This window comes from Chionomys nivalis, chromosome 5 (assembly GCF_950005125.1).
Source record: "Chionomys nivalis chromosome 5, mChiNiv1.1, whole genome shotgun sequence".
NCBI lineage: Eukaryota > Metazoa > Chordata > Mammalia > Rodentia > Cricetidae > Chionomys > Chionomys nivalis.
In genome coordinates this window covers 20,036,234-20,063,976 of record NC_080090.1, presented here as the reverse complement: position 1 = coordinate 20,063,976, position 27,743 = coordinate 20,036,234, and the positions used below count along the sequence as shown (strand labels likewise).

The window sequence follows — 27,743 nt, the reverse complement described above, 5'->3', positions numbered from 1 at the left end:
AAAGCTAACTCTATATGCATATAGCTGTGCTTGTTGTAGTGTGAAGAAGCTGTATGTGGAGAGGGAGGGAGGACGGAGGGGTTCAGATTCATGGGGAGCATTAATGGATTGTGAGTCCCCAGTCTATCATCAGATGAGTTGTTTTAAGCAGGAGTTTAATAAGCATAGTAAAATAATGTAATTGTTCTTAATAATAAGAAGAAAATACCCTGAAGTTATGGAATCTAATGAGTAGGTCTTGTGGGCTCTTTATTGTTTGTTCTTATTTTTGTTTTGTTTTGTTTACTTTTTTTTTTTGTTGTTGTTTGTTTTTTGTTTTTCGAGACAGGGTTTCTCTGTAGCTTTGGTGCCTGTCCTGGAACTAGCTCTTTTAGACCAGGCTGGCCTTGAATTGTTTACTTTTTTTAAAGACAGTGTCTTTCTTAGTAGTGCAGGATTGCTTGGAACTCACTATGCATCCTAGACCAACTTTAAAATCACAATCCTACTGCTTCAGTCTCCTTGCTCCGGGGAAGATAGGCATGTGTCACCATGTTTCCCATAAACAAGGTCTTCAATATTGCGTTTTAAATTACAGTTTATTAGATGTAAAAGTGAAATAAAAGTAGGTTAATATGATTTGATCTGTGCTTCCTTTATCTTTTAAAATGGTTTTACAATATAATTATAATTTCCTTCAAGTTGAACTAAATTCTTATTGACCACATTTACAAGTATTGAGTATATGATTGGTATCTTTGAAAGAAATAATTATTTTTTGTGTGTATGAGTATTTTGCCTGCATGTATATATGTGTGCCATTATGTATGCCAGTGCTCTCTGAGGCCATAATAAGGTGTTAGAGAACACGGAACTGGTGTTACAGACAGTTGTGAGCTACCATGGGATGCTGGAAACCGAATCCAGGTTTTCTGTAAGAGCAGTGAGTGCTCTTAATCACTGAACCATTTCTCCATCCCTAGCCTTTAAAAAATAGTGTGCACGTGTGTGTATGTGTGTGTGTGCAAGTGTGTGCCTGTGTATATGCATGTATGTGTGCACTTTGTGTACACGAGTACCTGGGGAACCCGGAAGAGGGCATTGGGGGTCTTTGGAGCTGGGGTTACAGATGGTTTGTGAGCTATCTACTGTAACTGGTATGAACTGAACTCAGAAATTCCAGAACAGCAGGAACTTTTTTAACCACTGTCCCCCCCCCTGCACTTTAAGAATAATAATAATGAGAAGAATACCTGTAGTAGGAGCTGTGGGCCTGCTTTTCGTCCTGCCCGGCTCCTGCACGGCCAGCTTTACACCAGAAATAACAACACACAAACTGTATTCTTTTAAACACTGCTTGGCCCATTAGCTCTAGCCCTTACTGGCTAATTCTCATATCCCAATCAACCCATCTCTAATAATCTGTGTAGCATCAGTCTTACCAGGAAAGATTCAGCATGTCTGACCTGGCGGCTTGCTTCATTGCGTCTGCCCGGGAGAGGGGAGCATGGAGTCTGAGCTCACTTCCCTTCTTCCCAGCATTCTATTCTGTTTACTCCACCCACCTAAAGGCTGGCCAATCAAATGGACCAAGGCAGTTTTCTTTATTAGCCAATGACCTTTCTCCATCAAATACCAAATAATATTTACTTGGTATTGTTTCTAAACCATTACCAAGATATTAATGACCCATTGGGACTAATGAAGATGGCTATTTCAAGCTTGGAGATGGGGAAACTGGGCTAGGGTTGTAGCATAGGAACAGAAAAAGTGGTAGTCTAGCATTCTGCAGGGCTTTGGCCAGTTCTGTGGGCTTTGCAGTTCCCAGTGACAAAAGTGACCTCCTCCTTGACAGGCTGTTGCTCACTGCAATGCTGTGCGTATTGTCTATTCAACAGGTGTGGCTTTGGCCAGTTGGTACTCTGTACTAAATAAATACAGAGTCCAGCTCAGTTGATATGAGATAGAATAAAGATGTCAATAACTGAGGACATTCATATGTTCAGGATGACTATTTATGACTGACAAGTTTTCATTTAGTAAGGGGAGGGAGTGAAGGAACCAAGAATCCTTTGAAATGTGAGTCCCTGTGGTTGGCGGTGGAGCAATACAAATGGACCCCTACGGACTAATGGTTCTTAGTCTCAGTCATCCAGTTTGTACAGTTAAGAAGTTAGGGACTCTGGATTGACATTTGGAGAACCTGTGTGGGGCCAAATTAAGCCCTCTGAATGTAGATGACAGTTATATGGCATGATCTGTTGGGGTGGCCCCTGGCAGTGGGACCAGTACTTGTCCTGGCTTTTTGGAGCTCATTCACTATGGTGGGATACCTTGCCCAGCCTTGCTACAGGGGGAAGGGGCTTGGTCCTGCCTACTTGACTCTGTTGACTGCCCAAGGGAGGCCTTACCCTCTCTAATGAGTAGATAGGGTGTGGGATGAGGGGATGGTGGGGGGGATGAGAGAAAGGGAGGGAGGGGGAACTGGGGTTGTTATCTAAAATGAAAAAAAAATTCAAATAAAATAAAAAAGAAGAGGCTCGGCTGAAATTAGATATCATCAGTCCAATCTATTCTTCACTTTTATTATGTAGCCCAAGGTGGTCCCAGATTCACTACATACTCTAGGTTGGTGTTGAGCTTACACTCTTTCTGATTCAGCCTCCCAAGTACTGGCATTATAGATGTTCACCATCATGCCCTGCTCTCCAAGGAATCCTGTCCCGTGATAGATTCCTCAGTCCTCAGCTTCTGGAAGAGACACAAAAGTTCACGCCACTGCCCACTTCCTTGACCAGTTAGATTGTTTTCTCTATATATTCCAGCTGAGACTAGCTGGAAAAGACAAAAGCTCTCCAATTCTCACCACAATGCCTTGCATTTACTCTTTGATAAACTGGGTTGTCTCTTGCAAAATTGGGTGTGTATGTTGTTTGATTTTATTTTTTAAAAATATTTGAGACACAGTTTCTTATATCATCAAACAATATTTAATGTGGTGCTTGGAATTCAACCTGAATCTTGACACATACTAAACAGCACTTTGTCACTGAGTGGCTTCCGGAACTTGCCCTTCTGTGAAATCTCTGAGACAGTCACACCATATAACCCAGGCTGGCCAGGACCTTACTGTCTTGACCAGGCTGGCTTCAAACTTGAGATAATCAAACTTCTACTTCTTGAATGCTAGCATTAAAGTCTTTAAATAGCAGAGCTGGGATATTTCACTGTGCAAATCCCTGCCCCACCCCCGCAGGTAGAAGTCTAATGAAATCCTAGGAATCTTTCTCAGCTTCATAGGTCACTTATATTACCAGTATTCTGGTAGTTTCATCCTCCCTTCCCTACCTCTATTACTGTTTTTTAACAGAATAATATAATATAAATCCTAGGATTATTATTTTAGCATCAGATACTTTATAATACATCTCAAAAAGGATCCTAAGTGACATTTTATCCTTCGGTGTTCAGTAGCCTTGAAATCAAACAACTGTGGACTGCAGATATCGAAAACAAATGGTGTTAGTATAATGAACACAGACTCTCCTTATTCACTAGATAATGTTATCACACCTACTTAAATAATATCCACATTGTATTGGATATTACAATTAATATAGAGATAATTTAGAGTTTTTAAGGGGAAGTATTTAAGGGGATATGTAAACATGGTACTTTAAGCATCCTTGGATTTTGATGTCTATGGCCCATAAGGCTATAATGGAATTATTTGAATATAAATAACTTGACCGTGTGGAGTAACTAATGCCTTTTTAGAACTCTGTGTTAGCTAAGATGGACAGGAAGGTGGCATTCTAATGTATAATTTGATGCATGATCAGTTACTTTCTGTTTCTCAGGGGTTGGAGGTCAGCATGTGTTCGTGACTGGTTTTGAATTTGTGATTCAAAATCTCCAACATCAGTAGGCTGCCTTGCCTAGCTTTCTCTTTTCTATTTCAGCTGTGAGCAGTCTCTGGGTGTGGACATGGTGGCTGCTTTTCCTTTTTTCTTAATTGACTTTTTTTCTCCAATGTGTTTTTTGTGTCTTTGACATCCACTAAGTGATCATTATCCTATCAGGGACCTATACCGATGTTCTTCTAATTCTGTTACTTCCTTTGCATCTTTAGGTTGATGTTTTTTCTCTTCTGAATAGTTTTCGATGTTCATTAGATATATTTTATCACTCCAGAATACAGTCTCATATAGGGAAAGAATGAATAAATGCTTCATTTTTTAAATTAATTCTTTGATAGCTGTAGATTGCTATCCTAGTATTGCTTAGCAAAAAGAGTTTGATTTTTTTCAATATATTCACTGTAATTTAAATATACTGAATTCAGTTATTTTCATTTCTTCAATAGAATGATACGTAATGGCTATATAACTGCCAATCATGTGAATAAGAGCATCCCTGAAAAAAAAAAAAAAAAAAACAACTGAAAATTGCCAGGCACAGTGGGATCTGCCTGTAACTCCAGCATTTAAGAGGCTGAAGCGAGATTGATCCCAGCTTAATCTACATACTGAGTTCCAGGCCAGTGATGGCTTCACAGTGAGAATCTGTCTCAGGAAAATGCAAATGACCCACTGTGCTGGCTCAGTATGTAAAGGCGTCTGCCACTAAGCCAAACTGATCTTTAGGACCCAGGTGGTGGTAGGTGAGAACTGGCTGTCCACACGCTGTAGCAATGTACATACACACACACACACACACACGAATAAATGTAATAAAATTTAAAATAGTCATTAAAATAAAACCCCAACCCAGTATTTGTTGTTATAGTTGTTGTTGTTGGACACTTTAGATTTGCTCTGTCCCCAAGATGTCACTCATCCATTCGCTGTTGTGTGGGGTTATACTTAGTGTTTCACATACATTTTCTCATTTAGTCTTACTGACTCTGTGATATATCACTCTTAGATTAGACTATTTAGGCTGCTGAACCGACCCATTAAATGTTCCCTATCCATAGTACAGATGACACTCAGGCTCAGGAATAGTAGAGCAAGGAGCTCAGTAAGACATTGATGACATGGTTCTTTGAGCTCTCATCTTCTTCCCAAATCTCCCCTCCTACAATTTACCCTTGAGCGTTTTTTATGGCTGTCTTTACCTTCTTTCTAGTTATATTGTCACCTATGCATATGTGATTAGTGTGGCAGTCACCAAGGCTGCACAATTTTATAAAAAGGAGTATGTGCACTCCATTCATGATTATAAAAGAGACTTAAGGGATCAAGTCCTGAACATTTGTCAGGGCATATAAGCATTTTGGTAAGGAAACTAGAAAAGGGACTTTTAGAGAAAGTGGCCAGCAAGGCAGAGAAAACAGAAGGGACTCTCATGAAGATGAGAGGCAAGTGTCTTCATGGACAAGTGGGAGAAACAATGTCATTGGCTGTGTTGTAGTTGGAATGTGAAAAGTGGGCTACATGCTATTTAGTCATGATGGAAACCTTGGTGGAGTCTAGCTGGAGATGGCTTCTTGGGGCTGTCTTGTCCCTAGACCTTATCTCTTTGCTTTCTGCCCACTATCAGATGAGTTGCTTCACCATATGGTCCTTCTGCTATGGTCCTCTGGTGCATCCAAGTCTGGAATCACCCATGGACTGGGAACTGTAACAGGGAACTAGAACTAACAGGCTTTCATTTAAGTTGTTTTCCACAGGTGGTTGCAATAAAAATGGAAAACAGATATACTACATTGCTCTCCAGTTTCTGCTTTGTTGTTGTTGTTGTTTTCTCTTATTTATTTGTTTGTTTGTTTGTTTATTAAGCAATGATGAAAGTCAAATTAGAACATGCTGAGCCAGGAGTAAAGGGAAAAGGCAACGACTGTCTACGATTCCTGCTAGTTGTTTTCTATGCGAAGGAAGTTCTCCACCTCCAAAAAAATGCAACAGTAACTGGGAATGAAGAGTGTCGTAGGTTCAAGGGATATGTATTTGTTTATTGGTTGTGGGATCAAGTCCAAAACTTTATACATACGAGGTTAGCCATCTGCCAGTGAACTATATCTCCAGGACGGACTTTCTCTGGAGGTGGGAGTTGAAGGACATAGTGCTTGTTTTATGGTGAAGAGAGAATGTCAGAGGTTAATGGGCAGTAGAAGGAATCAGAGCATCTGGTGACCCAGGGGCATGAACTTTCACAGTAGCTTGTGCTTTTGAAGAATATTCAATTATTTGAGACGTTTGTGGGAACAAAAAATAACCTCTCCCACCTTTTTTGTCTCTTAAATATGTCAGAGTTGAAATAAGATACCTCCTTGTGAGAGGACTTCAGAACAGGGAGGTCCTCAAGGGGCAGCCAAATTACCACTGTTAATACAGACAGAGAAATTCTCTGGGCATGGTTGCAACCTATGGCTACAGGATATTTGGTTGGAGATGTTTCTCTGACTGTTACGACTGGGAACAGGTGCATGTGCCGCTGTCATCTAGTGATAATGTTCTGGGCTGCTGACCCCTCACCCACAGCACTGAGTTACTGCAGAATGAGTTTAAATAAGGTGCAAACTGAAGTTCCCAGCAAAAAGGTACACATGTTGAAGATTAAACAAGGCTGACTGGCTGATTGTAGTGCCTTAATAAGCATTAAGTGCTGCTTCTGTGCTTCACGTAACGTCCCTGTGATAATCACCAGCCCAAAGGGTAAGGATGCCATCACGTCATCTGAGGCCTGTAGCATATGTCCCTGCTTGGCACTGTCACCTGCCTATCTGATTGTCTCACTAATGTGGGTTTTTTTTTTTTTTTTTTTTTTTTTTGTTGCTTGCTTGGTTTTATTTTTCCTTTTCTGGATACAGGGTCTCACTCTGTGCTGTGGTCTAGAACTTGCTATATAGACCAGGCTGGGCTGGAACTCACAGAGATCTATCAGCTTCTTTCTCACGGCTATTAGGATTAAATGTGTGTGCCTCAACACCCGGTGATACCAATACATTTTTAAAGTGCCTTGATTTGTGACTTTTTTTGTTTCGTTTTTGTTACTGTGAAAATTTCATGAAACTATTACCATATTGGAACATGTTATTTGGGGCAACCAGGATCCATGGTTCTGGAACCCATTCATAACTGGTCCTTGAGTAAACTATCTCTTGGTCTCTTGGTGCTTATGAGGTAAGAGCTGAAGATACGTGTTATAGCTTGGAAACTCTGGAGAAAGAATTTAGGGCTACTTTCCCATCGCAGAACTGGAATTCATAGGTTTTTAGTGCCTTCCCTTGCACCCTTTTTGACTGTTTGTGGCTTTTGTGCACATGCTCGTTTATTTTGCTACGTGTGCCCTGGCTTTCTGTTGTCATTGTTGTTACATAGCATCTGAGTCCAACAGAAGTACCATGGTCATATGAGAGCTGTTTTCATCCTCTTCACATGTGCAATCATTGTGTGGACGGTGTATGTTCTTCACACGTGCAGTCATTGTGTGGACAGTGTGTATGCTCTGGTAATTAAGTACTTGAGATTTGAGGTGCACTTTCCTCGGTTTTGATTATAGTTAGGGACAGATAAACTTCAGTTCTGTAGAAGAGACTTCTTGCACTTCACTTAAATGTGCTGGAAGATCAACGAATGTCCTAATGACCGAGGGGAATGGACAAGCTAGGTGCTAGTTTTGCTTACTTTGTTGTACCACATTTTTAAGACATATTTTGAGACTAGCTATATTTTACAGACAGAAATGGGAAGAGGCATAAGAATTTCATGTCCAGTGTTTTTTGCAGAATTGTCTACTTATGTTTGAAATTTAGGATGAGGCTCTATGTACTTCAGTTGTTAGGGGACTTCTCTAACTTATGGGAGGCCTTGGGTTGTCTTACAAAACACACAGCAAATGACATAAATTTACTTCTCATATCCAAATGTAGAATGCCAAGCAATAGAGAGGTGGGGTCTTAAAGGATTATAGTAGGGCAGATGGGCAAAAGAAACTGTGTGTGCATGTGTGTGTGTTAGATTCCTTTTTATATTCTGACTAGAATATAAATAAATTTGTATTATTGAATAGCATAATAATCTTCTAGACATTCTCCAAGTATTTACCTTCTCCCCCTTCAAGTTAGCATGTTTACAGGTTGTGTGTTGCTCTCATGAAATGTATGATGTGGAATAGATATTTTTAAAAAAAGATTTCACAATCATTGAAGTAAAATGGTCAATTACATGAATTTGTAGAGGATATTCAATGGTGTGAAAGGGAGTCACAGAAGGTTTTTTAGAATGATTGAATTTGAGTTAAAGTTGAAAGATAATTTCTTGAGGGACAGGCGACAGGACTCAAGAACTGAGGAGAGCTTTGACTTGGATGAGATCTGGAAGAGTTTTCTGGTTTTTTTTATGCTATGGTTTGTAGATGTAGACAAATATTACATGAATTTCTGAATTTCTAAGTGTTGGTGTGTTAGCAGTCGTTGTTAGATTTTTGACCTGAACCTGGATCCTTTTTATTTCCCAGAATTGTGGAATCTGTAATAAGATCAAGTATCCACTGGGCAGCTAGGGAGTCTTTTACTTTGGGTCACAGTTAGAAATGAGAGATAAAGTTGCAAATTAGATTCTCAGCCCTTGGGAGGAAGAGGTTTTCTTTTTTTTGTTGTTTGTTTTTGTTTTTCGAGACAGGGTTTCTCTGTGGTTTTGGAGCCTGTCCTGGAACTAGCTCTTGTACACCAGGCTGGTCTCGAACTCACAGAGATCCGCCTGCCTCAGCCTCCCAAGTGCTGGGATTAAAGGCGTGCGCCACCACCGCCCAGCGGAAGAGGTTTTCTTTAAGGCAGAAAAGAAGTGAGGGACAGGCATAGGCGAATAAAGAGAGTCATGTCTTATATGGGTCTTGTCAGAGGTTTCCCAGGAATTTGAGTGACAGTCCTTTTCTCTCTTTTTATATTTCTAGTTACTGCCATGGCAGTTGTCAACTGTCGTGACCCTAGAGGATGGTCATTTAGCACACATGGGAGTATGCTGAAGTTTGATGTGGTCTGGCAGCTAATTATGCTGCTGTCTTCTGTCCAGCCAGTTTCTAGTCCACCTGAAGAGGAACTTCTTCTTGACCTGCAGCCTGTTCTCAATAATACATGAGATTAGGGCAGGACAGAAATTTAGCCAGCTCACCAGAACTCCAGCTCCAGGTATTAGCTAAAAAAGACTAAGGACTGAATCCCTGACTCTCATGCCTATCTTTAGAATCATACAGTGACCAATGGAGTACTGGTGCCCAGGCTGCCCATCACTTTCTTCTTCCAAGGTGATTCTGGGGCACAGGGAAGGTTGAGGCCTGGACCAGAAGGACCCAGTCTTTTAGACTCTGTTGCTAGTTTCTTACTGTATTATAGGCATTGGTCAGAGTTTGGTGGGCACACATGGAGATTTTCAGAAATTTGTGTTCTGGAAGAAAGAGCAGGGCCAGGGGAATATGGAAAGTAACAGAAATAGATGTGGTTTATTAAGGAAGAGAAGGGAAGGCACTCAGGAGAGTAAGTGGGCAAGAAAGCTAGAGAGACTCTGGGACCCAAGGCCCTGAACCAAAAAATATCCATCCTTTCTAGATCATTTACACAGAACCCACTTTCTCTAGCTTTCTTCTGTTTATGCTGTTTGGTTATATGTAACCTATGGTCTTTGGGGTTTCCAGTCTGTCTCTGCCACTGGTTCCCTCAATTGTCAATCTTTTAATAATTTTTAGTTTTAGCTTTCTTTGAGAATTGATGACCTCATATGAGTGTGGAGTGTGGTCAATCTTCCAGGGACTACATCCCTAACGAAAACTAAGCGTGTCCCCACTTAGCAGACATCCATGGATGGCGGCTCTTGGGTAGGGGCTTGTGTGTGTCTCCCTATCCATGCCAGAACGTTGACTGGCTTGATGTTATGCAGGTAGTCATAGCTGCTGGGAGTTTTTGAATACAGCGGGCCCTTACTGTCATGCCTCGGTGACCTGGATCACTCCAGTCCTCTAATGCTCTGACTAAGAGTCTTTCTGCCCATCTTCCTTGACGTTCCCTGAACCTTGCAGGGAGGGCCTATATTACAGATGTCTACTGTATTTCTCAGCAGTCCACAGACTTTTATTCTGTCTGTCTTGCCATTTGCCTGTCTTGATGCCTCTAGAACCTTCCCTTTCTGCTGTATCCCCCCCCCCCCAATGGTACTCCTCTTCTCTGAAGAAATAACCCAATATTTAAATGTATACCTTCTATAGAACTTTTTCTTGCTTTAAACGTTCTTTAGACTTTTAATTTTATCATTTCATTTATGTATACAGATGTTTTGCCTGCATGTATGTTTGTGTATTGCATGTACTCAGTGCCTGCCGAGGCCAGAAGATGATTCCCCGGAACTGGAGCCATGGGTGGTTTGAGCCACTCTGTGGATTCTGGGAACAGAACCAGGGTCCTCTGTAAGAGCAGCCAGCTCTCCTAACCGCTGACCCCACACGTAGCTGTCTCTAGGGAGCAACTGCAAGCATTTTTCTGTTTCCTCTTCAGGATGACTTGTGTTTCCTGGCCAACTTTCATGCTTCTTTTATGGACTGATGCCCCTGCCTCGCTTTCTGCCTTCCCTTAGTATTGGGTGTGAGACAGTGAATATCAGTCTCTGACACTTCTAGGCCCAAAGGGTGGCAGTTTGGGATACTCACTTCTTCATATAATCCCCTGGAGGGTCAACAACAACAACAACAACAAAAAAGAGGAGATTTACCTGATTAAATCCCAGAGGGGTGGAGGTTCCTTTTAGGTGGAGAATGTATAGTAAGTAACAGAGACTATTCTCTTTTGAGGCAAGAGGTGTTTGGGAACCTGGGAGAGCACATCCCTGTGCCTTTTTATGTGTGCTGTCTGGCCACATCCTGCAGCTTTGTTCATTAGGAATCCTCCTTCACACAAGGAGCCTTGGAGACTGTTGCTCACTGGTAATGTTTACTGTCCTCTCTCTGGGGAGTTCTGAGCCAGGTAATCTGCCAGCCCCCCTCTAATGACTGTGTTTCCTACGCAGGGCGGACTCTGTTGGAGAAGCTCTTCAGCCAGCAGGAGAACGGGCCTCCGGAAGAAGCCGAGAAATTCTGCTCGCGGATCATTGCCATGGGCCTTCTGCTCCCTTTTAGTGACTGCTTCAGGGAACCATGTAATCAGAATGCTGGGTCAAGCTCAGCACCATTTGATGTAAGTAGGAGAAGCCACTTCTGTCTGGGGGAGAGACTGCAGTTGGAGGAACAGCTGTGATGTGTGTCTGCCCCACTTGCCCTGTAATTTAAAAATAACACGTGATGCGAGGCTTCCTCCCCTGGGCCACTCAAGGGCCCAGCTTTTCTACTTCTATGTTTTTCTTTAGACTGTGGCATTAGATATAGTTTGCAAACTTCTCTTAAAAAACAACAATAACAATAACAAAAATCCAAATAGTCTCTCTTTGTAGTTTTCTAGCCTGCTCTAAGCAGGACTGATTTGAAGATCTTTTGAAAATTTTCTTCTTGGTGGAGATTAAACATGCATAGGCAAGTGTTTGTCACCGAACCACACCTCACACTCCACTATTTCTGTGCTGGTCACAGACATTCCTTCAGAAGCTGCACCAAAGAGTAAAATACAAGTCCCAATGGGTCACAGGTTTCCATGGGCACTAGAGCGCTGTGCATTTTCCCAACTCATTTGTGCAGTAAACGCTGCCAAGAAGAAGCAACAGCCTTTGCTGTTATTTGGGCCTCCACTCAGCAGGACTTAGTAGTGTAGAGCGCAGAAGGCATGACTGTAACTCATCATGACTACCAGCACGGCCCCACTAACATCTTCCAGCCAGAGTGTTAACTTTCTCAGGTATGCGGCGCGTGTGTGGCGCGGTGCTGGGAAGCATGCACCTAACCGGAGACAGGCAAGAGTTCTTGGCGCGATGCTGGGAAGCATGCACCTAACCGGAGACAGGCAAGGCTTCTCATCTGTGTCTCTCATGAGAAATCTTGTAGGTAGGGGGTCTGGTTGGATCTTTTGTGCAGAGCTCGAGAAAGGAGTGTTTGAGGACATTGGATTCTGACCACATGGGTAACTACATTCCTTCCAGTATTGCCAGACAGACCTCAAAAGGCAGGGAATATGAACAGATGCTGAATGTCAAGAGCTGGTTATAGAGCCAAGTATGGTGCTTCATGTCCATAATCCCAGCACCTGGGAGACCGATGCAGGAGGACCAAGAGTTTCAGGTCAGCCTGAGCTACACAGTAAGGTTTTGTCCGCAGAACCAAAGAGTATGAAAAGGTGATCCCACATAACTAAGTGTCCATGTTTTCTGCTCTCTTCTTCCTCTGGGTTACCAATCCTAACCTCTGTTCTTTTGCTATCTCTCTTTAGTATGAGCAGAAGAACCCTCATAAACTATTCTGATATTTCAGTTCTGGTCTATGAGAAACCTTTCTAGATCATGAAGCTATAATAAACAGAAAAGAACAGGACTTGTGGGCCTTCTTTAAGATTTATTTTTATTTTTTATTCAAGCCTTAAATGACATGGCAGCTAATCACTGCTAGGTAGACCTTATTCCTGTGGAAAGAATTCGATAATTTACAGTCTCCTCTCTGTGGAAATGTGTGATTCTGGAGACAGAGCCTATGGATTACAGTGTGGTGTGCTGTAGATACCAATATGGAACTTTGGAGATATGGTAAACACAATAAAATAGAAACACTAGTTATGTCTCTACTGCATGCAACATCTGTTCATAGCAGCTGTTGCCGTCTTCGTCAGAGCAGCTGTGACTACTTGCACCTTCAAGATATAACCTGTTGATGTTCCCTCATGGAGGAAGGGGTGGGGACAGGGACATATACTCTCACCTGAGACTCCAGCCACTCTTCCCAGCTGTGTGTAACTCTGTCCAAGCTTCACATGGTCTTGTGGTCTGGGGAGGTGCTAGACTACATGACGTACTCAAGGTTAACTGAAGGAATAGGGAAGTTGTCATCAGGCTACAGTGAAGCTTTTCTGTGATGTAGGTGTGTGGGGAGTCATCCACCCTGCTGAAGCACCTCATCCCTGGATCTGTAAGAACGCACGATAAGGCCACTGATTTGCCATGTTGGACATCCACGGGATTGCTATTTTGATAACAGTGATATGTCACTGTTGCTCTAGTGGGGATGAATAGATGCGGGAGTGTGAATTTGTTCATATTATCCCAGGAGAACTTCACATAACACTCTGGCACTTGCTTTTTTATGAAAACTATTATTAAATTAACTTTATTTTCCTAATTAACCTCAGAACTTAAAATTCTTTCCACCCAGTAAGTGTGAAATTTGAATAAACTGATAATATAAGATAACCATATCCCTCCATTAAAAAGTTTGTATTATTTACTTATTATTGTGATACTGGGGGATAAACTCAGTCCCCAAGCATATTATCAGAGTTCTAGCAATGAGCTACATCCTTTGCCTTTCTCTTTTTAAGTTCTTACATGTCGCCTTACTCCGTCCACCCTAGTGTTGGAGAGACCGAAAACGCTTCTTTAACTATGCTGTCTTGGAAGGTAGCTAAGAGTCGCATGAAAGTAAAAAACAAAACACAGACTAGGGATTTCATTCCCCAGCTCGAAGTGATTGTTTTCTTCCTGGCAGTATCTTTGGCTGTGTACTACCTCCCTAGTCCGGGCACCAAATGAACACAAAACAAAGAGAAAATTAAAAGGACTCTCATGGGAAATGTTGTTCCATATTCTAAAATAGCAGATCAGAAACAGCACCAGGGCTTAATGAATACAGACTCAAGGATTTTTTTTTTCTCAAACTATAAAGGAAGCAAACATACTGGACATTATAGAGACTGAGGTGTGAGTGGGGGATGGGAGGGGATGTGCTCATCTCCAGGGAGAGATATTTCTGATAATTAGTCTCTCTGCTGATTTCTAGAAGAGGGTTGTTGTGAGCATTTCCAAGGAACAATTCTCCCAGGGACAGTTCTTTACAAGACGGAACCCTGTAGATCTGGGCGTGTTCCCGCCACTCTTGCTGTCCCCTGATCTTACAGCAGCATCCTACCCATTTCTGTTTAGACTTGCGCATGTGTTGATATGGGAAATCTTACTGATGCAGTTTAGGAATTGACCTACTTCAGCAAAAGATTTCTCATGTTAGTCTCTTGCTATCCTGTATCTTTTCAAGGCTGTAGAAAATATAAAAAGAACAGCACATTTTCCCTCATGATGCTTGATAAAGGCTTTCTGAACTTTATAAGACACATTTAGTTTTGAGCATCCTTGTTAACTCACTTACAAATGCTAAGGAAATTTATCCCATGTGCCAGGTGTCGATAAAATTCAGTATAAAATGATTCAAAACAGCCCAAAAGGGAGGGGTGAGCTATGAGTATAGGTCAAAGATCTGTGTGGTGTTTTGGATGAGAGTGATCCACATAGGTTCATATACTGAATGCTTGGTCCCTAGATGGTGGAGCTGTTTGGAAAAGATCATGAGAACAGGACAGTCATTGGGGGTTCGGCTTTAAAGTTTAAAAGCCGATGCCATTTCCTATTATTTCTCTCTCTCTCTCTCTCTCTCTCTCTCTCTCTCTCTCTCTCTCTCTCTCTCTCTCTCTCTCTCCCTCCTTCCCTCCCTCCCTCTCTCTTCCCCCCCCCCTCTGTCTTTCTGCCTCATGGTGACTTTCTGAACATGTAAGCTCTTAGTTACTGCTCCATAACCATGCTTGCTGGCCTGCTGCCACGCTTCCTGCCGTGAAAATCAAGGACTCACCCTCTCACACTATAAACAAACTCTTAGTTAAATGCTTTCTTTCACAACTTGCCTTGGTCTTGCTGTCTTCATCGGTGTGGGGGCCCACAGAAGTAGGTCCACTTCCTTGACTGAATGAAGGTCAGAGAGCTTAAGCCTATGCTTGCTCTTTCAAAGTTACTGACAAGAAATCTGACTTAAGGAGTGGCTACAAACAAGATATCCTAACCTAGGGTGTGGTTCCTTGGTGTTTTCAATATCATGATGCCCATAGGGGTGGATCTGCTCTACCTTGACGAAAAGGTCAGAGAATTCAAGCCTATTTCCTACTTTGTCATTTTATTTTTTATTTTTTTTATTTTAAAATATTTATTTATTTATTTATTTATTTATTTATTTATTAAGTATACAATATTCTGTCTGTATGTATGCCTGCAGGCCAGAAGAGGGCACCAGACCTCATTACAGATGGTTGTGAGCCACCATGTGGTTGCTGGGAATTGAACTCAGGACCTCTGGGAGAGCAAGTAATGCTCTTAACCACTGAGCCATCTCTCCAGCCCCTACTTTGTCATTTTAAAACAGGAGGTTTGACCCAAGGAGTGGCTGCCTACAGGATACTTGGTTGAAGGTGAATTCACTACATATCCTGCCTAAAACATCACAATGCTTAACTCAAGAAATGTTGGCTTTCTATCTCAACTATAGAAGCAAGTGATTGTTTTGTTTGTCCTTTGTGTCATACTAAAGCAGTCTTTTGCCTTCTTCTACCCCTTTTTGATTAGGGTATATAAACATATAGAAAATAGATGTGGGCACATTCAATATGCACTGGCTAGTCCTCCCAGTTCTCTCCTATGTCTCTGTATTTCTTTCATATCTCTGTTTCTCTTCCCTAATTTTCCTAATCCACACACCTTTACCTTGGAAGGTAAAACCCATTGAGACTGGACCCTGACACATGAGAGTAGAAAAATAACTAAGACATTTTATAATTCCAGCATTTCAGAGGCTGAGCTAGAGGATTCATGAGTTTAGGGTCAATGTGGGCTATATAGTAAAATCATGTATTAAGAATAATTAAAATTATCGAGGAAAGAAAGCAGAGTGTTAAAAACTGGGAGAGGTAGCCTGTGGTATGAAAGGATCGAGTACTCAGAAAGGACAAAGACAAAGACACCACCCAAGTTCCCACTCTGGCCTACTTATGTCTGTGACATGTACAAGTGTTCTTGTTCCTGACTGGTTAGTTTTATGAACATGAAGGGTTTCACTATGCCCATTCCTGCTTGGTTAACATTTATAAGTCACTCTGGCCTACTTATGTCTGTGACATGTACAAGTGTTCTTGTTCCTGACTGGTTAGTTTTATGAACATGAAGGGTTTCACTATGCCCATTCCTGCTTGGTTAACATTTACAAGTGTCTACAGGTCATAGTTGATTGATAAGATCCTGGAGACAAAATGAGACTTTCCAGAGGATAGCAAGCTGTTTGTAGGAGCGTGATTGTGATTGGGAAGCTTTACGTCATTGCATTGGATTGATTTCCTCTGTTTTTATTTTGCTGTACTGGAGATAGGCATTAGATATATAATATACATGTGAGGCAAGTCTTCAGCCATTGAGTCACAGCCTCAACTCTTGTTTCTTGTGTTTCTGAGGGGCAATTTGTGTATTGGTTGATTTGGCTATCACTTTCACTTTTTTAAAAGATTTATTTATTTTGTATATGAATGCTCTATTGACCGTAGGTCACAAGAGGACATCAGATCCCATTATAGATGGTTGTGAGCCACCGTGGTGGCTGGAAATTGAACTTAGGACTTCTAGAAGAGCAGCCAATGCTCTTCACTGCTGAGCTATCTCTCCAGTCCCCTCTTTCACTTTTTTTATTATTAAAATTTTTTTATTAAAAATTTCCGCCTCCTCCCGCCTCCCTTTCCCCCCCCTCCCCCCACTCTCCACGCCCCACTCCCCTCCCCCTCCCTCTCCAGTCCAAAGAGCAGTCAGGGTTCCCTGCCCTGTGGGAAGTCCAAGGTCCTCCCCCCTCCATCCAGGTCTAGGAAGGTGAGCATCCAAACAGGCTAGGCTCCCACAAAGCCAGTACATGCAGTAGGATCAAAACTCAGTGCCATTGTCCTTGGCTTCTCAGCAGCCCTCATTGTCCACCTAATAGAAAGAATACTCTCTTTCACTTTTATTTGGGGGATCTGCTTAGTGAGCAGCCTACCACTGAGAACCGAATCCCCAGAAACATTGGGAGATCAACAAGAAAACCACTGAAATAGGAACAACACAACACCAAACAAAATAGAGAAATATGGTCACATTGGTAGCCAACCAATACAGTACCAATGGCCATGGGGCAGTAAATGCCAAACAAATATATAGGAGGAGCCTCTGCTGGCCACATTTAATTTGCAGCATGTGGATGAGGCATGTTCTGTCATTCTTCCATCTCCAGTGATTACCAATGCAGCAATGAGATCTGCACAGTAGGATCAGTCTCTGTGATTTCAAACCCCACTCAACGTTAAAGTCCTTGCTGTAGGGATTAGGTTATGGAAGTTAGAGATCCTGCTGGAGTTCAAGAGGTCTGCCCATTAGCCCCATGGAAGACTGTTGGCTTTAGTGTCCAACACTGACCTCATAATGAGTTCAGTGCAGCTCCATAGTTATGAGTTCAGCTCCTAGCTACCAACAGTGGGGCTAATGAGCATCCACCTTTCACTGTTGACATTCACCTACTTCTTCCTGAACTTCTTGGCATCCCTCCCTTAGGGACTCCTCTTCAGCTGTCCCTCACTCTGGAGTTGTGACACATTGTCCCCACTTCTCTGAATTTTCGTCTCTTTTTGGAAGACTCCTAGTGTAGCTCAGACTTAAGCAATAGGTTCTCAAAGTGTTGCCCAGCCATAACCCTGTGATTCATGGAGAATGACAACATAGACCTTCCTCTAATGTTGACTTTTCACACAAGAGAAGGCCACTGATCCAAGAAATCCTTAAACTGGACTTAAGGCTTTCAAGAATTTTGGTCTTATCCTTTGGGCAGGACTGCCAGCCCTTTCAATGGACTACTTAGACTTTTTTTTTTTTTACATGAGTCTCCTCCTTGTTGAAGAATATTATTTTAACATGTGACTTTTGTTTATGCTGCATTTGTTTAACTTTGAGAAGCTGTGGCTCTTTGCCTGTCTAAAACACCTGCTGGCTCTAATAAAGAGCTGCATGGCCAATGACAGGCGGAGAATATAAACAGAAGGAGAAATCTGGAAGAACTAGATAGAACAAGGGGAAGAAGACTTCAGGGGCCAGTAACCCAGCTACACAGCCAGACATGGAGTATACAGGAATAGAGAAAGATAAAAGCCCCAAGGCCTAAGATAGACAGGATAATTTAAGAAAAGCTGGCATGAAACAAGGCAAGCTAAGGCCAAGCATTTACAAGTATGAATTAGCCTCTGTGTGTGTTTACTTGGAAACAGGGTGGTGGGCCTCTCAAAGGGAAAACGAAAACAAAAAACAAGAACGAAAAACCCCTCATCTCCCTGACAGGGAGCCATGGCTCTGACTACTTTCTGGAGCCGCTGGAGCCACGTGCTGCCCATTCTGTTCTGTCGCATCTGTCTTCTGTTCCCCTGCATGTCTTAGTTATCCCATCAGCTCCTTTGTGATGACATCCTGTCCATCTTTTTGTCTTTGACTTTTAGTCTGATCTTTGTTATTATTTCTCATTCACTGTATCACTTAGTGGCAGCTTCTTATCTTCAATCTGCTCATACAAGGAAAGTTTTACCCTTTGCAAGGTTTTATTTTATTTTTAATTATGTGTGTATATGGGTGTTTGTGTGGGTATGTGCCATGAGTGGGTAGGTGCTCATATCTCTGAGAAAAGGATGTCAGGCCGGGCTGTGGTGGTGCACGCCTTTAATCCCAGCACTCGGGAGGCAGAGGCAGGCGGATCTCTGGGAGTTCGAGACCAGCCTGGTCTACAGAGCTAGTTCCAGGACAGGCTCCAAAACCACAGAGAAACCCTGTCTCAAACAAAAACAAAAACAAAAAAAAAAAAACCAAAAAAAAAAAAAAAGAAAAGAAAAGGTTATAGGTGATTGTGAGCTGCCAGTGTGGGTTCTGGGAACCGAACTTTGGTCCTCTGCAAGAGCAATATCTGTCTTAACTACAGAGCTATCTCTTGAGCCCCAGTTTTACTCTTTCTCTCAGGACACTATTCAGAATTATATGCCACCCCTGTAGTCACCATGTTCGTCTATTCACGGATGCTATTTCTTTATAATATTACACATTATAATTAATTGTTCACCCAGTAGTGTTCAAATGTAAATCAAAATTTACATAAAAGTGTTCCCCTGAGCTGTATGACAATATTTACTTTACAGGCCTCTTCAGAGTTTAAGAGCAGAATCTAGACTTAGATTTCAATCTCATCTCTTCCATGTAGGAAGAGATTATGCTTATCCAGGATCACATTAAAATTTTTTAATGATCATATCTTGACTGACAATTATCTTAAGAACTAAATGTGTTTAAATTAGAAAGCATTTAACACAGCAATTGGCCCATGCTTTTTACACTATTGTCCTTTAAATTGTTATAGAATCTTGCTGAGCCATTCCACAAGTATGCCTTGCTTTGGGCAGAACAGAGTTGTAAGGAAGGTGACTGAGAACATAAAGAACTAGAGAATGTACTCAGTGAATCGTCTTGAGCCATCAAGCATTATTATGTCCAGCAATCGTGAAAACACATGGAGAGATGGAACACACGATGGAACGCACGATGGACTGTGGACTTGAGCCTTACATGGTCTGAGGATCAGCTTTGTGTTGGGTCTCTGTTTGTACCCTTTCTTAGGGAAGTGAAAGACTAGGAAAAGCTACAGGAGTGATTACAAATTGTGAAGGGGAACACAACCTGCTCGCTTGGTGTTGTGTTCCTGACCATTCCGTAGTCACTCCATTACCCTGTCCTTTTCTGCAGAGGATCACACTCAAATATGACTGTGCTGTTTTATGTGTGTGTGAATGTCGGGGATACTCTGTTGATGATGTAGCATGGAGGGATGAAAGATTTTTTTTTTTTAAAAAATAATGCTTCTCCTCTTTTGTATAGTGGTGAAAAAAATAAAATAAAATAATGCTTCACCAAAGAATAAAGATACTTATTTTATCTGGTACTGCTAACACCAGGAAAGGAGCCCCAAATAGTTGAAGATCGCTATGCTACATAACCTTGCTCCTATCTTTCACAGAGCTCTACTTCGTGGGGAGTTAGATGTTCTTAGATGTATAACTCTAATGTGGGGAGGGGGAAGGATTGCCAGTGGGAAGGGGTAGTCAGTAAAAATCCACAAGAAGAAATTTGCTGACTGTTTTCCTCAAGAACCACTTTTCCATCCAACTTTATTTTAACTTATTAAATACATTTATTTCTTTTTTCTTTCATTTTCTTTTTTATGTTTTTTTGAGACAGAGTTTTTCTGTGTAACAGTCCTAGCTGTTCTGGAACTCCCTTTGTAGACCAGGCTGGCCTTAAACTCACTGAGATCCACCTGTCTCTGCCTCCCAAGTGCTGGGATTAAAGGTGTGCGCCACCACTGCCCAGCTAATTTGATATCTTACAATGTATCTTGTGATCCTAAAAAGTTACTAATACAGGCCAATTTTTCCAAAGTCAAATAATGTGTGCTTCAAAGGATGAAGCCAAGTTGAGACATCTTGTTATATCCACATTTTGTAGAGAGTCTAGGCCTGTTAGCCTAGTAGCCTGGAGTTCACTGTATAGTCCAGTGTCTTAGGGTTTCTATAACTGAGATGAAATTCCATGACCAAAAAGTAAGTTGGGGAGAAAAGGGCTTATTTGGCTTACACTTCAGCATTGCTGCTCATCACTGAAGGAAGACAGGACAGGAACTCAAACAGGGCAGGATCCTGATGGAGAGAGAGGCCACGAAGGGATACTGCTTACTGGCTTACTTCCCATGACTTGCTCAGCCCACCTTTGTATAGAACCCAGGACCAACAGCCCGTGGTTGCACAACCCACTATGTGCTGGGCCCTCCCACATTGATCACTAAATGAAAAAAATTTCTTACAGCTGGATCTCAAGGAGGCGTTTCCTCAGCTGAGGCTCCTTCCTCTGAAGACTCTATAGCTTGTGTCAAGTTGACACACAAAACCACCCAGTAGCGAGGTTGGCCTTGAATTTGCAACAGTCTCCGTCCGGCAGCCTCCGGTGAATGTTGTAATTGTAATTATAGGTTTGAGCTGCTACACCTACATTTTATTGTATGTTGTCATTTTTCTGCTTTCTCTGACTTTGGGAAATAGTGGTACTTCTTTTTATCAGTAATGCTCATATGACTGGATGCTGTAGTCATTAATATATACATTTTACTTTTGAGATTAACATGTGTAAGAATGTTTTAAGCTAGGTATGATTAGACACAGAAGCAGACGGGGGAATCTGTGGGGAGGAAGGGTAACAAGACTGGGAAGAAAGGGTCTGCGGAAGAAAAGTGATAAGGGGTGGGTTTGAGCAAAGTACAATGATGTGTAGCTCAGTGATGCAGGCCTGTGTCATAATGAAGCTCATTATTCCGCATGCTAACTAAACATTTCTTTTAAAAGCAGGAATGGTTCAAAAGACACATTGGGGATACACTTTTTAAAGGCAGTGACAGGCTTTCTTTGTGTTTGCTCATTTGAGAGGACCACGCTGCTTCAGATACACATTTTGGCTTCCAGAACTTGTACTTTGAATCACCCATCTGGCATACATACAGTGTGTGGTGGTTCCCTACGGTGATTGTGGGTGGTGGACGCTTATTAAAATGGGTGATTCAGCCCAACTCTTCCGTCATGATTTTCTTCTCCTTTCCTTGCTGGCTGTGCCTGAGTATTCATCATTTCTGTGTAGGAAGTGTCTTCCTCATGCTTTTCTCTCCAGCAGCAGGATGTGCTACCACTGGGCTTCTTCCACTGAAGGGTAGAATCGGGACACAGTGACTAAGAAGCAACCAACCTGTGAGGCGTTCATAGGCATTCCTTCCTAAGCCTTACTGGACTTTGGAAACCTGGAAGATTTAGTGTATTTGTTGTTGTTGTTATTGTCTAGATGAGGGGATGATGGAAGTTTCATGTTAAGAGTCAGAGAGAGATAGTATTTGAGAATTTAGGAACTATCTTACAGATTTTGTCAAGTCACAATCCTGGTTTGACATGTATTACACAGACAATACACAGTCTGTAAATGTGGCTGTATTGATTAATAAAACATCCGTTTACAGGTGGGGGTGGAGGCGGGTAGCACAGATTGGCTTGCAAGCTACAATTGGTTTACTCCTGGCGTACTATTAAGAAGGTGAATTTATTGAATGAATTTGACTTTTTTCTAATGAGACATTCACAAAATATTTATTGGATTGAAACTTAGGGCAGTTTGTTAAGTGGAGAAACTGCTGTGAGCTTTGCCTTTCCCTTAGAGGGGAGTGTTCCCCGTGTCTTTAGAAATAGATGGAGATGGATGGAGGACAGGGCGATAAGGAGGTGAGGGGTAGAGGGGACCCACTAGGGAATGTAAGGTTAAGGACAGAGGAGATGAACATTAAAGACTGATAGCACTTCCTTTAGTTCTGAAGAGGCAAAAAAAAAAAAAAAAAAAAAAAAAAAAAAAAAAAAAGATGAACTATAAATGCAGGTGTCCTTTTATAAAAGAAGAAGTTGACCTTGAAAGGAATGGGAATGGGGGAGCACAAAAAGGGCACAGACACAGCCATCCTTTGATATTCATGGCTGGCAGCCAGGGGAGGGCTCCCTTACTCCATCCCCTGTGAGTTAGGTGTCTGAGCAGGCTTATAAGAGGGCACGATTTCTATGGAAGCCCTTTGCTTTGGACATAATAAACTTCAGAATGAGACCTAAATAGGATTTAGGAAGATGCTTTTGGAGAGGCAGGCAGTGACGCCTTGGCTGATTTGTGTCTGGCAAAGAGGAATCATTCAACTGATCCTGAGTTGACCTTCTACTTTTCTCATTGTTGCAATTGCCAGAGACCTGCTTCAGCAGGGGGTTCAGGTTCAGGATGTGTGGAGTTTGCAGGGGACCCAGGGAAAAAAGGAGGAAATGGACCCGAACTAACAGTGAATTGGGATGGCTGCCAGCAGCATTTTATTGAGAAAAGATTACACTTTTTATAATGTATGGTTGCACGCAGAATTAAATGGGAGACAAGGGGCACATGAGCTAGGGCGTGGCTTGAGGAATCCAGCATTGGCCTTGACAGTAGGCATTAGCCAAGTGTTAATGGAGGGCCTTAAGTTGCTCTTGCTAGATATAAGAATGATTGGCTTTATCAGGCAGGAACTTTCTTCCAGCTCTCTGCCTGACCTTGGGAAAAGGACTTCTGAGGAGCAGACACCCTACTACAGTTTCCCCAAAAGGAAGGTCCTGATATCTTCCTCCTTTCACGTTACACCGTACCATTCTGATTTCTCTTTGTTTATTAGCTGAACTCTTGCCCTTAGTGGCCTCAGGCTCTAGATCTAAATTGTAGGCATTTCATCCTTGGGATCAGGTGTGTATAGTAAATCTCTAACTTTCCTGTTCTTGGTGTAATTAGGAGGGTATATTGGAATTCCTGATTTCACAGTGGGAGGGAGAGGGAGATTTTTTTTTTTTTTTTTTACAAAGAATTATTTTGTTTAGTAAAGCTACCATTGTACACATTTTAATACTTTCCCAAAGTCCATGAAAATTTTCCGGAAAGGAAAGGCTTAAATAGTGAGGATCATTAAAGATAAAAGTAAATTGGGCAGTGGTAACCTGCACCTTTAATCACAGCACTCAGAAGGCAGAGGCAGGCGGCTGTCTGTGAGTTCAAGGTCAGCCTGGTCTACAAAGTGAGTTCCTAGACAGCCAGGGCTGTTACACAGAGAAACCCTGTCTTGAAAACTAATAAACAAACAACAAACAAATAAATAAATGTAAAATGGTACTGAATAAGTGTGGTCTGCAAAGTCGAAATGCTGGAACTTTGTGAAGCAGCAATGGTCACCATGCGGGCCACGCCATGTAACAAAATACCTGACAAGCAGCAACTTACAGGAAGAATGGCTTCTGCTTGGCTCTGCAGCCCTAGTCACAGCATGAGTGTACATCCTGGTGGAGGTGTGGGAGGGACATGAATCACAGGATTGCAAGGCTGGTCACTCACCAGGAGGTGGATCAGGAAGCAGCGAGGTTGTATCTACATTTTCATGTTCTTCCTGTCTTCCTCAGAGGATGTATTAATTTCTAACTTCGACTCATGTTTTATGCTCTACTGAGTGGGCCAAGTCACCATCCATTTCTTACTTGGCACTTTCCTGTTTTGAATCCATGGCTTAACTCCTGCCAATCTTGTGCTGTCCTGAACTTTACCGCTAGCCCCTGTGCAGATTTTCTATCTTTAAAAGCTTATGAAAGCTACCACGCCTGGCTTTCCTGTAAATGTCTTCTAAGTATTCACTTAATCTTCATAATGAGAAGGCAGTATTCTTTACAGAAGAAATTGAAGTCATGCTCCTGGCTGCTCTTACTAGAAGTCCATTGTCAGCACAAATCCACTGAAGGTATTTTTGCAGTTCTGGCCATCTCTTGCCATTCATAGATCCAAAGCTGTTTTTTCCCCCCTCTGGGTGCATATTTGACTTCCTGAACTTGTATTTTGAATTACCTGCTTGGCCCACAGTGTATGCTGGCTTCCAATTCATGGTGATTGTGGGTGATGGGCGTTTATTAAAATGGGTGATTCAGCCCAGCTCTTCCGTCACGATTTTCTTTTGCTTTCCTTTTTCTGGATATTCCTGAGTATTCATCCAAATGACTGCTGGCATCGGCTGTTTTCTTGAGATTAGTGATTTCTCAGTTAGTGTGTTTTTTGTCTTTCTCGTTGGTGCTGGGGTTCGAACTTGGGGCTTTCCTAGTGCTTAGAATCTGTTGTGCTCCCAATCACAGTCTCAGCGCTATGCATCTTTCGGGTGTTTATAGGATCCTATATGCAGAGCAGGTGATATGTGACAAGCATTCCCAGCTGAATGCTTTGGTGGATATTTCTCTCCTGTGCTGCATGCTGACATGAGGGTGCTTTGGCAGAGATATTCATGGATTTATGTTTGCATCTTTCCACAAAGTCAGGATTTTCTGAGTAACAATAGTTTCTCAAACTGTAACCGCCCAGCGGGTCAGTTAGTCTAGGGTTGAAACCCGCCTGGCAGGTCAGTTATTCCAGGGTCCCGGAGAGGCTCTATCTGAAAAGACATGGGTGGGAAAGAGGAAGAAGGCCAAGCAAGACCTGTTGTCAAAGCCTCCGTTTATTAGCATAATGGTTGCGGCTTATGTAGCCCCTGGATGAGGAATTTGGGTTGGGATGGGGACAGGGTCATGGCCAGAGCAGGAAGGGATCTTGCAGCGATGGTCACGAGCCGACACTTGGTCACAAGTCGGTCACGAGGTCTCGAGTTGTCGGTCAGGAGGTCACGAGTCGACACACCTAGTTCTCTATGCAAGAGGAATCGTTCCTTTTGTGATTTCAACCACAAACAGTTCTCTAGATAGTTGGAATGTAGGGCAGGTTCTGCTAACAGATAACTCTCAAGATAGTTGGGTGTGGGGTGGGCTCTGCCAACAAACAGTTCTCAGTACAGTTGGGGTGTGGGGCTCTCCGCAAACATCCTTAGGACAATAGTCCCTGCTATAATCTTTAGGAAAATGGCTCCTGACATCAAACCTCGTGTGTTTGCTTGCTCTTTACCTTGTAATTCCTATTTACCTGATTGAGTGACTGTTGGCCATCACAGGTCTTTTCAGTCTAATCTTAATTAATTAATGTTACCTCTGATCACATGCTACACTTCACAGTAACAAATATTTATAGACTGTCTACAAACAGCCTAAAGATGATGAGGTATTCAGAGATGCCTTAGTGGAGGCAAAGATGGAGAGCCAGTAAGGTGTGGGGAGAGCCATGTGGGCGTGATAAGATATTAAGAAAGTCACCTGGATACCTGCTGGAGACCTTCAAAGCTGAGCCAGAATGAAGATTGGCAGAAGGTTAAGTTGAGGGAGAGCTCCTGGGTTCCTTCTACTCCTGAGGGATAGTCATCTGAGTGGGTCCGTGGATCGATAGAGACCTTGTGGAGCTGAAGTCCAGGGGAAGATCTGGAGTCTTGTGCCTGTTAACCCTTTGGCACAGTGTGATGGGTAGATGACAGGTTCATCAGTGCCTCTGTGCCCAATGTCAGGTTTCTTACCTGTTGTGAATGGGAGAGGGACCAGCATTTTTCGTGGCTCTAGTGTGCTTGCTAAGTTTATGGGCCTGGTTTTGCTCTTGTAGTTTTGGTGATTCTTGTGCCCATGAGTTCCCCATTCACTTAAATTCGTAGCTGCTACTTCTCAGTTACGTGTGGGCTCTCAGTATTGTGAGTTCTCAGTCCTCTTTGTGCTTTCTACTGGGTCAGTGTCGATCACTTACTTGCCCAGTGGAAGTGTACAGTCTGCTTCAGCATGCACACTCAAATTGGAGTCAGGTGCTGCCTTGTGATATGAAGTCATTGCATGGGTAAGTCTCAGGCTAAAAGCTCCTGTTTTAAAGTATAGTGAGACAGATGAATGAAAATGCATAGGGAAACCCATTATTTCCTATGCTAACGTAGAGTAGTAACATAGAGGACCCGAGTTCAGATCCCCAGGACTCACACAGAAAGCTGGGTGTGGCAGTTTGCCTAAAAGCTCAGAATTTGGGGGTAAGGGTGGGACAGTAGAGACAGACATTCCTAATCCCCAAAATTTTCTGGCTGACCTAGCTGAATCACTGAGACCCAGGTTTAGTGAAAAATGCTGCTTCAAAAATAAAGAAACAAACAAATACATAAAATAAGGTGAAGTGTGATCGAGTAGACTGTGGTCCCCACTCCATGCACAAACATACGTACACACAGAAACAATTGTATATGAGCCACACATACAAAGATTAATAATAATAATAAAGTTTGGGCAGTGGTGGTGCACACCTTTAATCCCAAAGGATTAAACCTGAAAGGAAAACTGTGTGAGTGTTAGGCCAGCCTGCTCTACAGAGCTAGTTCCAGGACAGCCAAGGCTGTTATAGAGAAACCCTGTCTTGATCCCCATAATAATAATTAAAATAATAATTGTAATAATAATAATAAATGCCATTATTTCACACAACATGGGGTAAGTTAGAATAGAGTGCAGCCTGATTTATGCACAAAGTTTTTCTTTTCGAAAAAATCTATTTTATGTGCATTGGTGTTTTCCCTGCATGTATGTCTATGTGAGGGTGTCTACAAACAGTTATGAGCTGCCCTATGGGTGCTGAGAATTGAACCCAGGTCCTCTGGAAGAGCTGTTAGTGCTCTTAACCACTGAGTCATCTCTCCAGCCCCTGCACAAAGGTTTTTAACCTGTGGTATTGCCAAATTCATACCAGCAGACCTCTCAGGGTACTTAAGGAATTTCATGTTTTAACTATTTAAAGACATTTGTTTATACAGTAAATGGTTAATTTTAAATTGTGTGGTGGGGATCATAAAATATCAAAATTGAAGAGAAGGTTAGCATATATTTTAGCCCAGTTCTCCTAAGCTGTCAAATGAGGACACCCAAAGTTTAAAATGTGGAGTGACTTTCTGTGATTGAGATGGCTTTCTGAGAGCCAGAATCCTCTGCCCCATAATTCCTTCCATGTGAAACAGATTTGAACTTCTCTCTGTTATCCTGGATTTACAGCCCCTGTGCATTCTTCAAGGGATGCTGGGAGATGAGGATTTCTTTCACAAGTTAACTATGTGACATGATGTAGTGAGTGTGTCATGTTACGAGTGTTAAGGAAGGGGATAGACACTTTCAAGAAAATATTAGATCCAAAGACGAGAAAGAAGCTAAGAAGGGTGGGGGTTGGGTTTAGACTAATACCGTAAGAAACTGTCATGCAGAACACTTTGCTATGATGAAATGATAACTC

The 27,743-nt window shown here is 42.2% G+C and overlaps 1 protein-coding gene across 1 annotated transcript in view; it reads left to right on the top strand.

The window, feature by feature from the left end:
- Positions 1–27,743, top strand: part of Fmn2 (formin 2) — a 310,252-nt gene that overhangs the window by 19,708 nt on the left and 262,801 nt on the right. Inside the window, exon 2 of the mRNA XM_057769091.1 lies at positions 10,977–11,143. Coding sequence (XP_057625074.1) covers positions 10,977–11,143 — 167 coding nt within the window. The remainder of the gene's footprint in view (positions 1–10,976; positions 11,144–27,743) is intronic.